The 12835-nt window shown below is 39.5% G+C and overlaps 1 protein-coding gene across 10 annotated transcripts in view; it reads right to left on the reverse strand.

Moving 5' to 3' along the window:
- Positions 1-515: 515 nt before the first annotated feature.
- The window catches only part of Dyrk1a (dual specificity tyrosine phosphorylation regulated kinase 1A), a 133468-nt gene continuing 121148 nt past the window's right edge, over positions 516-12835 (reverse strand). For all 10 annotated transcript variants that reach the window (XM_074072662.1, XM_020184278.2, XM_074072660.1 and 7 more), the window contains 3 exons: positions 10176-10482; positions 9092-9216; positions 516-3770 (listed from right to left, as the gene is read on the reverse strand). In XM_074072662.1, the coding sequence (XP_073928763.1) occupies positions 3150-3770; positions 9092-9216; positions 10176-10482 (1053 nt within the window). In that variant the 3' untranslated portion in view covers positions 516-3149. The remainder of the gene's footprint in view (positions 3771-9091; positions 9217-10175; positions 10483-12835) is intronic.

Genomic DNA, 12835 nt, shown 5'->3' on the forward strand with positions numbered 1-12835 from the left:
GTCACCTTAATACATATGCATACAAGTTAATTTACAAAAAGAGAAGGCTTTAGGTTAGAAATTGTCTTGCTGTGGCAGGAATTCTAGTACTTTATAGACAGGCCCTGATGTGTCCCTACATGAGGAGTCTGGGAAAGTAGGAACACTGAAATTTGTATTTCCCCTCCTTAATCCAAGCATGTCAAAGTCTTAGAGAAAACCATCTTATCTACACATCCATGCTTATCACTGCAAATGAAAACATTAGCACTTGGAATTGTGTGGATATGATAATCATTCAGATAAAGAAATCAATTTTAAAAATCAAATGATCTGTTAAACCTCCAACTTTTACTTTCAGAGATATCTGAAGCCTAAGTTGCTGTAACTCAAATACTTTCCTTTTTACACATTTGACTAAAATTATAGCGAGTATACCTACCAGACCTGGACCAGGTTAATTGCATAGGAAGATTTTTACTATGTTTACATTTTTCTTAAATTAATTTTAAAAAAGCATAGTAAAGAGTCTGAGGACAAATTATTCAACTGTTTATCATACATAAGACCGCATGACTATAATACAAAGGGGGGTTCTTTTTTCATTTAACGTTACAATATACACAGCAAGTCCGGACTAGATCTTACAATCTGAACACAGGTATTTAACCTTTTCCATGCTGTTTATGTTTACAATGCACAGAAGTCCTGTAACCAAACTGTGTAGTAAAGCACACAAAACTGGACTGTAACATAACACAGTATGCAGAAGCATTGGATTTTATGATTTTCTTTATGTCAATATCGGCTTAAAAACTGCTTTAGTTTTTTGGTGCTTGCTAAGATGTGCATCCAGCACAGAAAAAAAATGACCTGACCCATGTGGTGTCTTAGCCTTCTAATCCATCTTCCTAAACAGCAGTAACTACTGAATTGCTTTTGGTATTGCGATACTCGAGATGATATCCTTTTATTTACTGTAAACCTTTATGAACTACCAAGTTCAAAAAAAATCCATAGGCTTGACATTTAATTACAAAATAAATATGGATTTCCTGATTAATAACAAAAAACTTTTGTGGTTTATAAAAATGGGTATTTCCAAGTTTCCATTTACATAGTTTTAAGCCTTTCTTTTGTCACTGTTTACATATAAAAACCTGCTTTTGTTCAGAAAAAAATTGACCTAGTCAGCCACATGGAGTTGACCAATAAAAAGTAACATGGTGTTCTGCTGAGTTGTTTAAACAGGGTTATCGGCAGAGGTAGATTACTGCTTCTTTTCTAGGCTTCTTTTGATCCTGGACAGATAAATAACTCTATCTTCATTCTCCCAATTCAACCACTCAAAAGTATAACACCCTAAAATTGGTCAATTTAAAATGGGAACACAAATTTAGCAACTGCCAGACTGTGTTACATTAAGGCAGCATAATCTCAAAACGAGGCACCTGTTAAATACCAGCCTGTTCACTTTAGGTCATGCTGAGAGTTCTGTTTTACTCCTGGCTCCTAGTTTGGACCTGTTGGTGCAATCAAGGTCTTGTGTTCAAGTTTACAAGTAGGCTAATCAGGAATACAATAATCACCTGCTGGCTCCATAGCTTCTGGATCCAGAGTCCCCTTACCTTCAGAAGCCTGAACACATTTAGAGTGTGACAGATGTTGTAATCTTGAGTTAGATGTCAATCTATTATGCTCAGTACACAGATTGCTGTAAATGTATTGGCTATGGATTCAACAACAGTTCCAGTTTTGTTTAAGCAATAGTACAGCCATAATTTTCAACTGACATTTAAAAATGGTCTAGTTACACCTTGTGTCAAAGTGCAGAACTGCTACATTATTGGTTACAGACATCTATGTGCTATAAAAACAGCTTTGGTACAATAAATTATCAAAAAAGAAAATAAATTTTTGTAAAATTCACAGCATAATTGTGAGGCAAAAAAGCAGTCACATAAAATTCTGCATTTTTTAAAAATGTTCAGGATGAACAGAAGACATCTTTGTGCAGAAGAAATGGTGGAGATACCACGTGCCGAGAAAAAGCAAAAGAAAAAGTAAAAAGCAGGAAGGGACACAGCTGTAGCTATTTCCATCAAAGCAAACCACTACTTCTGTGACCTTCAACCAATAAGGAAGTCAACTTTATGACACACGCAAAGTGACCTTGCAATACCTTACAATTAGTGGGTCACAAAAGTCTATTTTAAAAGAAAGGCCTCTTGAATTACCCATTCTCTGTGTTTTCAGCATTAAGGACTGTCTGCAAAAGCATGTCCATAAGTGATTGCATCTGAAATGGTAGGCTCTTCTAACTTCGAGTCCAAATCCATAAGGCCAAAGGTTATCCCAAAGACCACCACTCAGACCTCCCCAGGACTGGCCACGACTGACCCGTTGATTGCTTCTCAGTGCACCTTGGTTAGGAGACCAGTCACGTTCCATTCCCATCTTCCTGTGGCCTCTACGACAGGAGACCACAGGGTCCCATGTAATTGCTGCTTCACTCCTCAGTAGGTTCAGACAGGAGGGTTCTGATCCCCGCCATTTAGCATGCTTAATGTGCCTTACAAACTTCAACACAATCATCCCTTTCATACAGCTGAAGATGATGTTTGTGTAAGCTGGAGGTCCCTCTTCCTTACAGTACTGCATTTCCGTGCCCAAGTGTGTTTAGAGGACTTAAAAACCCAAATTTCCCACCCCCCACCCACCCAAAACAAAACCAAAACAGGAAAAAAACAAAAAGGAGAAAAATAAAACAAAATACCCTCATGGGGCCCTTTATGCAAATTATGTGCAGTGCCTTTTTATGTTAAAATTAGTTGGCAAATGACCAAGACCAACATCTGAACATTAACTTTTGCTGAATAGAAAGACAAAAAACCCCACTATGACTGAGAGGTGGCAAGTTAAATGGGGGAGGCAAAAAGAGGATACCTCTGAGCTATCCATGAAGATGGGTTTGGACATGGCTCTTAAAAACTTCATTGTCCCTTTGCAATCTTTTCAAGTTAAAAAAAAAAAAAAAAGTCAGCTTTGCCCTCTTGTAGCGGTTCAGTGTGTTAATCTCCTTCTGATTCAAGCAGCTTTGCACTTTGTTTTTGGAAAAAAACACCACTTCTATAAAAACACACAAGAAACAAACTCAAGTTTCAATGTAGTCACGAGCTAGCTACAGGACTCTGTTGCACACAAACTCCTGTCATAGGGGACTCTTCTCTATCAGCCCCTTGCCTCATCGTCAGATGTCCCTCAGTCATGTAATGTGCAGGACCTGTATTAGCAGAAAATTGGTACGTTGGATGTCCAGCTATGCCAGTCTCTTGGCGGGGATTGGAGTAGACGGTCAAATTAACGTCCATAGCTCCATTTTGTCCAAAGTCCAAGGTATTAGCAGCCACTGGGCGGTTCTGGTAGGCCTGATTGCCTTGATTACCAGTAGAGGAGGAAGATGTCGAGGAAGAAGTCGTTGAGGAAGACAGGGATGTCATGGAGTGGTGACTGTGGCCAACCTCCATAGAATCCTGGGTAGAGGAGCTATTTGTTGGAGAATTGTAGACCCTTGGCCTGGTCCGGTTACCCAAGGCTTGCTGTCCATGGTGGTGGTGGTGGTGGTGGTGATGGTGGTGGTGATGGGAGCTGTTTCCATGGTGATGATGCAATGCATTCTGCTGAGGGGCTACATGAAAGGTTGTTTCTTGAACAGGATGAGTTTCAACAGTGACTTGTGTAGGAGCTTCAGTGCCTGACCAGCCAAGAGGAGCTGGAAACTGCTGACGCACCTGTAAGAACACAGTTTGAAAGGATTATTCTGTTAGAAGCTGCGACATGAGTGTTTACGTTAACCAGGGAGAGAGGATGCTTTTTAAAAGAAGTTTGATGTAACACAAAATTCTAAGTATGTGTCACAGGGAAAACACTTCACCATGAAATTGGAGACTTTTAGGAACTTATACCCACAAACACTCTCTCACATTTCACTAGCCACCATCTTTCCTCGGGAGTATAATCCTTACCGAGGGTCAGTAAACTGTTTCTGTAAAGGGCCAAACAGTGTTCTTGGTAGGGCCATCCGAAAGAAATTCTTTACTTCCTCACCAAAATCCATCCTGTCTCCATCTTTCTTGTTACAATAAAAGGATTACTATCTATCCATCAAACCCATCAAGTACTAACCTACCTTCAAAACAGACCTCAAACCTGGCTTCTGCCGCCATTGCTTAGCCTAGGCTAATTAGAATCCCTTGCCTAGACTAATGCAAATGAATCCCCTGCTCCCAGCCTTGCTCTTCCCCAGCCCATTCTCCAACGAGCAGCAGGAATACCCTTTTAAAACACAAATGTGGTCACTTCCCTGGACTTCCTTTTGTGACTTCCTGCTACATTTAGACAAACAAAATAATCCAAACTCCATACAATGCCTGCATGATCTGACCAGTGCCCATTTCTCCAAACTTCTGTATTCACCTGGGTTCCAACCACATCAGATCTTCTTCCATTCCTCCGCCTGCCTGAGATCATTTCAAGCTCCAGGCATTTGTACTCACTGTTCCCTTCTGCCCAGACTCTTAGTTGTAATATCCGATTAGATGCCACTTTCCTATCACTTCAATTCCAGACTTTTTCTTAACCACTCTGGCTAATACCACCCCAATCCTCTGTGGCAGAGGCTATTGGTTATCCACAAAAAGTGTATTTTTCTTATTCCTGGACATAAGGCTGTACTATACCTATACTTTCCAGCTTCCCTCTTAATCAAGTTAAGTGACCATACTGGAGGAAGGGGGTGTCTATCTGTCTTCAGTTTGGCCTCCTTTAATTAAAACACCTGATCCAATAAATTAGTCATTCTCTATCACATTAGCCTTTTAACTATGTATCTATCTACCTATCTATCTAGTGATGGGGACTGAACCCAGGGCCTCATAGTTATATTGTATTGTTTAGGGAATAATGACAACAAAAAAGTCTTTACATGTTCAATATGGATCCAAGTTTCCTTTCAGAATATTTCTGATCTATATTTGGTTAAACCCATTTAATCAGAACCTGTGGCTGTGGCATGTATACACCTTTGATAGTTTAATTTTTAAATCAGGCATAGTAAGAAATTAGCAACAATAACTAATAATAAAATAGGACAATTATAACAGTGTACTGTAATAGAAGTTATGTCAATGTAGTCTCTCTCAAAATATCTTACTATACTTTTCTACCTTTTCACTTAAAGGAAGCACTTTATAGGTATTCTCTGACATATCTGAATCACAAGCATCTCTACTCTTATGCTTTAAGTAAAACAAAGTATTGAGTAAAATGAGGGTTACTGAAAACAAACAGTGTGGTAGTGCAACAGTCAATCTGATAATTGAGATGGCTACCAGGTGATTAACAGGCAGGTTGTATATATACAATACATGGACAAAGAGGATAGCAGACCAGAAAAGGATGGTATCATTGGCTACTCAGAAGTGCACACAATTTAGAACTTACTTATTTCTGGAATTTTCCATTTTAATATTTTTTTTTAGGCAATAACTAACCATAGCTAACCAAAACTGTGAAAAGTGAAACAGTTCAAGCCCTAGTACCACACACACACACAAAACCAGCAAAACTATAGATAAAGGGAGACTACTAAAATGGTTTTGTGTTTGCTTTTTTTTTTTTTTTTTTTTTTTTTTTTTTTGTGGCGCTGGGAATTGAATTCAGGCCTTAAGCATGCTAGGCAAGTGCTCTACCACTTAACTGAATGCCTATCCCTGTGATGGTTCTTATGTAATGAAACTACTCAAGTTACTAGACTGTGAAGTCATGTGGAGGATAACTGGGCAATAGTTTATTACAATTTCAGGTCACCTTAACCTTTGACTTGGCAACGTCACTTCCCATTGCTTTCAGGAATTTATATAAGAGACATATGTGTATGTGTGAATGAGACATGTGTAGGGTTATTTATTATATCATTATTTGTGATAGTAAAAAAGATAAACTAATTATCAATTCATAAAAGACAAGTGCAATGACTTATGGAACATTTAAGCAATAGAATACTGCAAAGCTGCAAAAATAACATCTGTAGTGATAAGGAGCTTCAAAAGAGTAATCAAGTAGGTGAACTTGATCAAAGTACACTATATGCATGTATGGAAATATTAAACCCCTTTATACAATTAATATACACTAAGAAAAAAAAAAGAGCAAGCTCCAAAATGTACACCAAACATGTAGGAAAAACAAGATGTGAAGGTGTGTATGTATGGTATATTTGTATACAGAGATCAGGTGAAAAATATATACTTGTATGTGTAGGAAATAACACCAAAAAAGATACAAAAAAAAAAAAAAGGTAATATTAGTTTTTATTAGAAATTGGGTGACCAGAGGACATGGAAGGACCTTTCATTGAATTCTCTTTTATGTATACTTATTTTTTAAATCATGTGATTGTATCAACTAAAATGGCACACACCTGTAACCTCAACAATATTGGAGGCCAAAGCAGGGGAACTGTGAGTTGAAGGCCAGTTGAAACAAGACTCATCTCAAAAAAGAAATTTTTACTCAATTAATTAATTAAGAAAAGAATTTGAGATCAAGTATGACTTCTGTCAAATACAGGCAGAAAGCACACAAGTACCTTCTGTTATCCTGGGTGCTTTCTTACGTGTTCACAGCACTAAAAGTAAAAATTTGGGAGTGAGGAAGAAAGAGCAGTCTAAAGACTTTGGGAATAGGTCACATTTAAGGCCTAAAGCATACAAGGTAGTCACGAGATAAAAATGAGAAGAAAAGTGTTCCACGTTGAGAATACAGGCAATGAATGAGAGAGCGAGAGAGAACAACATATCCCAGAATTTGAAAAAACTCAGTGTGAGCAGTTAGGGTAGAAGATAAAGAAAAGCCTGGACAGGAGCCAGATCATAGAAATTAGTACCACCTCAGTGAGATCTAAATTTTAATTTTAGGTACAAGGGGAAGCAAAAAGCTAGTTAAAAGTAGGACAAGCATGGTAAGACTACTTTAGTGATATTCACTTGGCTGCAGAAAAAAGAATGGTGCTGACAGGTGAATCGAGTAGGACACTGAAAGATCACTTAAACTATTCTTCACAGGAAGAATAGACAGGCTATAGACAGCTCTAGCAATGAGATTAAGAGAAGAGAATAAAAACCCAGGAAAATCAGAGAGAAGAGGGAGAGAAGTAAAGATTCTCTCCCATAGTCCCAGTTTATGATAAGCCAACAAGTGAAGTTAGGACCATTCTTACAAAGAATACGCAACAGAAGGGTTGGACCGGGGGTGAAAATGATATCACTGTCCTACTGTTGAGACTCTCCAAATGGTATTTATGCCATTAGAAATCATGGCATTGGGGCTGGGGAGTGTAAGTCACATAAGACTTAGGAAGGCTTGACATAAAGATGTTGAGTGCGATCACTAAGAAGAATGTAGGGTGAAAAGAGGCAGGCCATGTGTCATCCTTTAGGGCACACTCAGGTTTCAGGGTGAGTAGAAGAGGAGCATCCAAAACAGGAAGGGCAGGCCAGAGAAATGAGGGTTTACAGGATACCAGGTGAGTAGACTAGTGCACAAGTCAACACTATCAAATGCAGCTGAGGAATGAAAAGGAGCATTAGGATGTTCCCTGGGCTCATCACTAAAGATCATCACTAACACTGACAGTGGAGATGGAGGTTAGGAATGTAACTGAAGTGAGCAAACAGTCTTTAAATGGTGAGGAAGAGGAGAACAAAGGTAGCAAAAGTGTAGGGTGAGAAAGACAGAGGGTCAGAGAAAGGTATTGCTGTCTATGGGAGAGGCTGAAGAATAATTCAATGCTGCTCAACAGAAGGAACCAGGAGAGCATGAGAGGCTGAGGACACAGGAGCTTGAAGGAGAACAAAAGCCTAGTCCTGATGAGGGATAGAAGCAGGTATTACCAGAAGTAATACCTGCTTCTAATGAAAAACTGTGAAAGAGAAGAGGGTAAGTGTGCACAAAGTCAAGACCATGTTTAAAGACGCAAAGTAGAGATCCTGTCTGAAGACTCTCCTTTCAAAGCAGGAGAGGAGAGACTGAGATTTCTATAAAGACTAGGAAAGTTTAGAACAATTCTTAAAGAGAATGCGAGAAAGATGGGATGACTTGAGAGATATTTAAGATGGCTCAGTAGAGACTGGTGAGTATTAATAAACAGTGGTGACGGCATCGTTACGGAAAGATTTTTCTCTAGCAGCACTCAGTTGCCTCAGTCACAAAAAATGGTGAATGATACTAATCAACACCAGTTTTACTTCATCCATCAAGGAGCAGACTGACCTCTTACCCTAAAGCAACACAGTGTAGTACACTAACTTGTTGGGTGCTGGGGGCTCACACCTGTAATCCTAGCTTCTTGGGAGCCTGAGATCAGGAGGATTACAGTTCGAGGCCAGTCCAGGCAAATAGTTTGTGAGACCCCATCTCCAAAATAACAGGAGCAAAAAAACAAACAAACAAAACAAAAAACAAAGCAAAATGAACCGGAGGTGTGGTTCAAGCCGCAGAGCACCTGCTTTTTAAGTGCAAAGCCCTGAGTTCAAACCCCAGTCATTCCTGTTCACTCCCCACATAAAATTACTAAACTGGATCCTTTTCTTTAACTGGTTTAAAATACAAAACAAAACACTTGGAGGCTAAAATCCAACCAATGCACTGATTTAGAAACAAGGACTGTAAGTGCTTAAGGGAAAAAAAAAAAAAAGGGAGGCAGAATAAAATTTAGAAATTAAGGCTGTAGCCAGCTAAAGTTATTTAACCTATGAAGTCTCAGCCCCCACTGCAAAATGGGAATGAAAACTGTGTGAAGCTAATGAAGTTGTGAGGCAAGTAAACATGGAGGGAAAGCATTAGGAGCAGTGCCTGGGGCATGCCCAGTCAATGTTAGGCATGTCTAAACAAGAGGGGGAAATTGCCAGAACACGCTTCTTCAGTTTCAAGTCTTTATCTCCTCAGAAATGGGGAGCTGTGAGCCTTTAGAAAGTCATTCTACAGGTACTTGGCATGCACTACTGCCGAAACCTAGCAGGGTAGGTGACAGGAGCACTGTGTGGCAGCTCACCTGGGGACTGTGCGTCTCACAGTCCATGGCCTGGACGGCAGCTGTGAAGTGCCCACCGCTGTGCCGATGCTGGTGCGTTGGATCCGACCTGGCTCTCCCACTGTTGCTCGTCCCAGATGATCCACCTTAAATAGCAAACACAGGATAACTGTGAGTTTAAGGTGAATTCTCTTCAAGTTGTATTCTGAAACTACTCTATATTCTATACTATTAAAACTGAGAGCATGCCATCAAAAAATAAAGTCCACAGGTTGTCCTCAAACTCTTTCTGAGACAACCCACTATGATCCCTGAAAGTGCCTCTATTCTAATAAACTTCACTATGTAATATTGTTACTCTCACCCTAGAGACAATCTACTTTCTGTCTAGTCAAAGTATATTCCTTTCCTAATAAACTTTCACTGCAAAAAACCAAAAACAAAACAAAACAAAAACCCCTGTAATATTGAAGTATATCATGAAGTCACTGGATTCTCTGGCTAAAAATTAAAAGTTAAGTCCTCTTACAGCAACCATTATACTAAATATAGCCAAGTTTGGCTAAGTTAGGGAAAAACTTAAGTACATGGAAACATTTTAAACACAATTTAATAAATAGTTTTGTTTCCAACTACCAGAGATGACTACAAATTAACTATAAAAGCTATGAAGGAGATAAATTTACAACTAACTACAACAGAGTTGTGTGTCGTCCCCCGCCCCTCCCATGTTGGGTATTGAACTCTGCTCATGCAAAGAACAGATTTATGAAAAATAATTTCTCCCTACTCTGTTTACATATATATATTTCAGGTGCTGGGGTTTGAACTCAGGGCCTTATGCTTGCTAGGCAGGCATTCTATAGTAAGCCACTATATTACCTTTTCTTGTATTGGGTATTTTCAAGAAAGGGTCTCTCGAACTATTTGCCTGGGCTGGTTTCAAACTGAGATCCTCTTGATCTCTACCTCCTATAGCTAGGATTGCAGGTGTGAGCCACCAGTGCCCCACCCCATTTACAAATTTAAAAACATTTTAGAAGAACCCCACTTTGTAAAGCAAACAAACATGTGCAAGCTAAAGCCCCGAATTGAAGGAACACACCTGAGCTTGATGATGTACTGGAGGTGGTGCCTGAAGACTGGGACTGCTCCATTGCAGGACTTGTAGACACACTGTTACTTGTATTTGTACCTTCATCAGCTGTTTTCTTGAAAAAACTGTGCTGTAGAGCATAATAAGGTTGAATCCGAGTTTTGGGGTCATAATCAAGCATCCTTAAAATGAGGTCTTTGAACTTCAAGTAGTCAGCTACCGTATGACCCGACTCCCCAGCACGTCGCCCACCAGGTCCTCCTGTTTCTACTCCAAGAATATTATGAAGTTTACGTGTTCCTGGTGGTTTGTACTCCTGTAAGAGAAGATCGAGGCTTTCTCTAAATTTGATGGAATGTGAAAAACTTACAGAATTTAACTTCAGATGTTTAACTATCTTATGTGTGGAGGCCTTCATTAGGAAGGAAACTATATAGTTAGATCCCCTGCCTTTTCACACAGTACTATTTGAATGCACTGTAGTCAGAGAAATTAAATATAATTTTATACCCTAAACCACTATGAACATCATCTAGCCAGGGATAAGCAAACTACAGCTTGACGCAGAGCCTATTTTGTATAGATTCAACTAAAACATGGTTTTTGTATTATCTTCAAGGTTGTAAAAACAAGCACACAAAGACAAGTAAGAATGTGCAGTAGAGGCCCATAGCCAAAGACATTTACTATGGTTCCCTTTATAGAGGAAGTGTGCTGATTCTTGTTCCAGCTGATGGCTTTGCCAGAGATGTGACCATCACTCCAAGTATGTTCAAAGAAGCACTAGGGTAATCCAACTGTTCACAGGAAATAAAGAAATTAAAAAGCAAATTATGCCTGCCTTTTTGGGCAGGTGGCAGAATGGGATTTGAACTCAGCAGGAGCTCTACCACTTGAGCCACTCCTATGGTCCATTTTCCTCTGGTTATTTTGGTGGTGGGGTCTTGTGAACTATTTGCCTGGACTGGCCTCAAATCTTTTTTTTTTTTTTTTCATTTTTCTTTTATTATTCATATGTGCATACAAGGCTTGGTTTGTTTCTCCCCCCTGCCCCCACCCCCTCCCTTACCACCCACTCCACCCCCTCCCGCTCCCCCCCTCAATACCCAGCAGAAACTATTTTGCCCTTATCTCTAATTTTGTTGTAGAGAGAGTATAAGCAATAATAGGAAGGAACAAGGGGTTTTGCTGGTTGAGATAAGGATAGCTATACAGGGCATTGACTCACATTGATTTCCTGTGCGTGGGTGTTACCTTCTAGGTTAATTCTTTTTAATCTAACCTCTTCTCTAGTTCCTGGTCTCCTTTTCCTATTGGCCTCAGTTGCTTTAAGGTATCTGCTTTAGTTTCTCTGCATTAAGGGCAACAAATGCTAGCTAGTTTTTTAGGTGTCTTACCTATCCTCACCCCTCCCTTGTGTGCTCTCGCTTTTATCATGTGCTCATAGTCCAATCCCCTTGTTGTGTTTGTGGCCTCAAATCTTAATCCTCCTGATCTCAGCCTCTCAAACAGCTAGGATTATAGGCTTGAGCCACCACTGTCCAGCATTTATGCATCCCTTTACAAAATTCTTCATAATAAGTTACTTTTTACCATGTATTGAGATTTTTTGAAATCTCATTTTTAATAGACAATAGCATCATTGAACTTTTGCGTCTAAGAATAATGTAGAAACAATATGAGATTATTACTTTTTCCACTTTAAAATCAAGAAGCAGGACAAGTCACAAAATAATTTTTAAAAACCCATCAGAGGTGAGGGCCAATGGAACCAGAATTAACTGAATTCTAGAAAACAAAAAGCCTCTTTCCCTCCTCCCTCCTACCTTTTTAATTTTTTTTCCCTAATTCTGGGAATTAAACCCAGGGCCTTGAGCATGCTAGGAAGTGCTCTTCCACAGAGCCATATCCCTAACCCCAAACTACCTCTCCTAGGAGAGAAATGACCTATGGTAGAAGAATCACGAGTGGGCAAGAACAATCTACCCCAGTTCTGAACCAGCTTCTGACAATTCCACATGGACAGAACAGCAGGAGGAAGAGAGCTATCCCAGGTCCAGAGAATTAGGACAGGCAGTAATGCAGATAGAGTTCTAGTGTCTCCCTAGGATCCAGGACACACACACTCATTAAAGGAACCCCTCAAACAGTGGTAAATACAATTTGAAGCGAGCAAAGAAGCCCAGATTCTTTGCTCAGCCCCATACTAATGACACTGACTCAGCCCCATACTAAGTGGCTTGACAGAGAAAGAGGTATGTCTGTTTCTAATAGGAGATATGATTTATCTCCATCTCAACTGTTCTTAAATATAAAAAGTTTGGCAGAGGGGTGGCAGAGCACCTGCCTAGTAAGCGTGAGGCCATGAGTTCAAACCCCAGCACCCAAAACAAACAAACAAACAAAAAAAGTGTATAAAAATTACAGATACAAGAAACAAATCAGAGAAATCCATAATCAAGCTAAAAGAAGAGGTTAATATATAATCCACATTAATTAGTGGCCCAGGTGTTAAAATTGGCAGGCAGGTATTTTCAACTAAGAGTTTAAGGAAGTTAGCCTCAAAAGTTAAATAATGTGTGGACAGATGGGGAAATTTCAGAAGAGAAAAACTAATTTTTAAAAATTAGGACAAACAGAAGTGCTGGAAATAAAGAATATCACATGTG

Source organism: Castor canadensis, chromosome 5 (genome assembly GCF_047511655.1).
Source record: "Castor canadensis chromosome 5, mCasCan1.hap1v2, whole genome shotgun sequence".
In the NCBI taxonomy this organism is placed as follows: domain Eukaryota; kingdom Metazoa; phylum Chordata; class Mammalia; order Rodentia; family Castoridae; genus Castor; species Castor canadensis.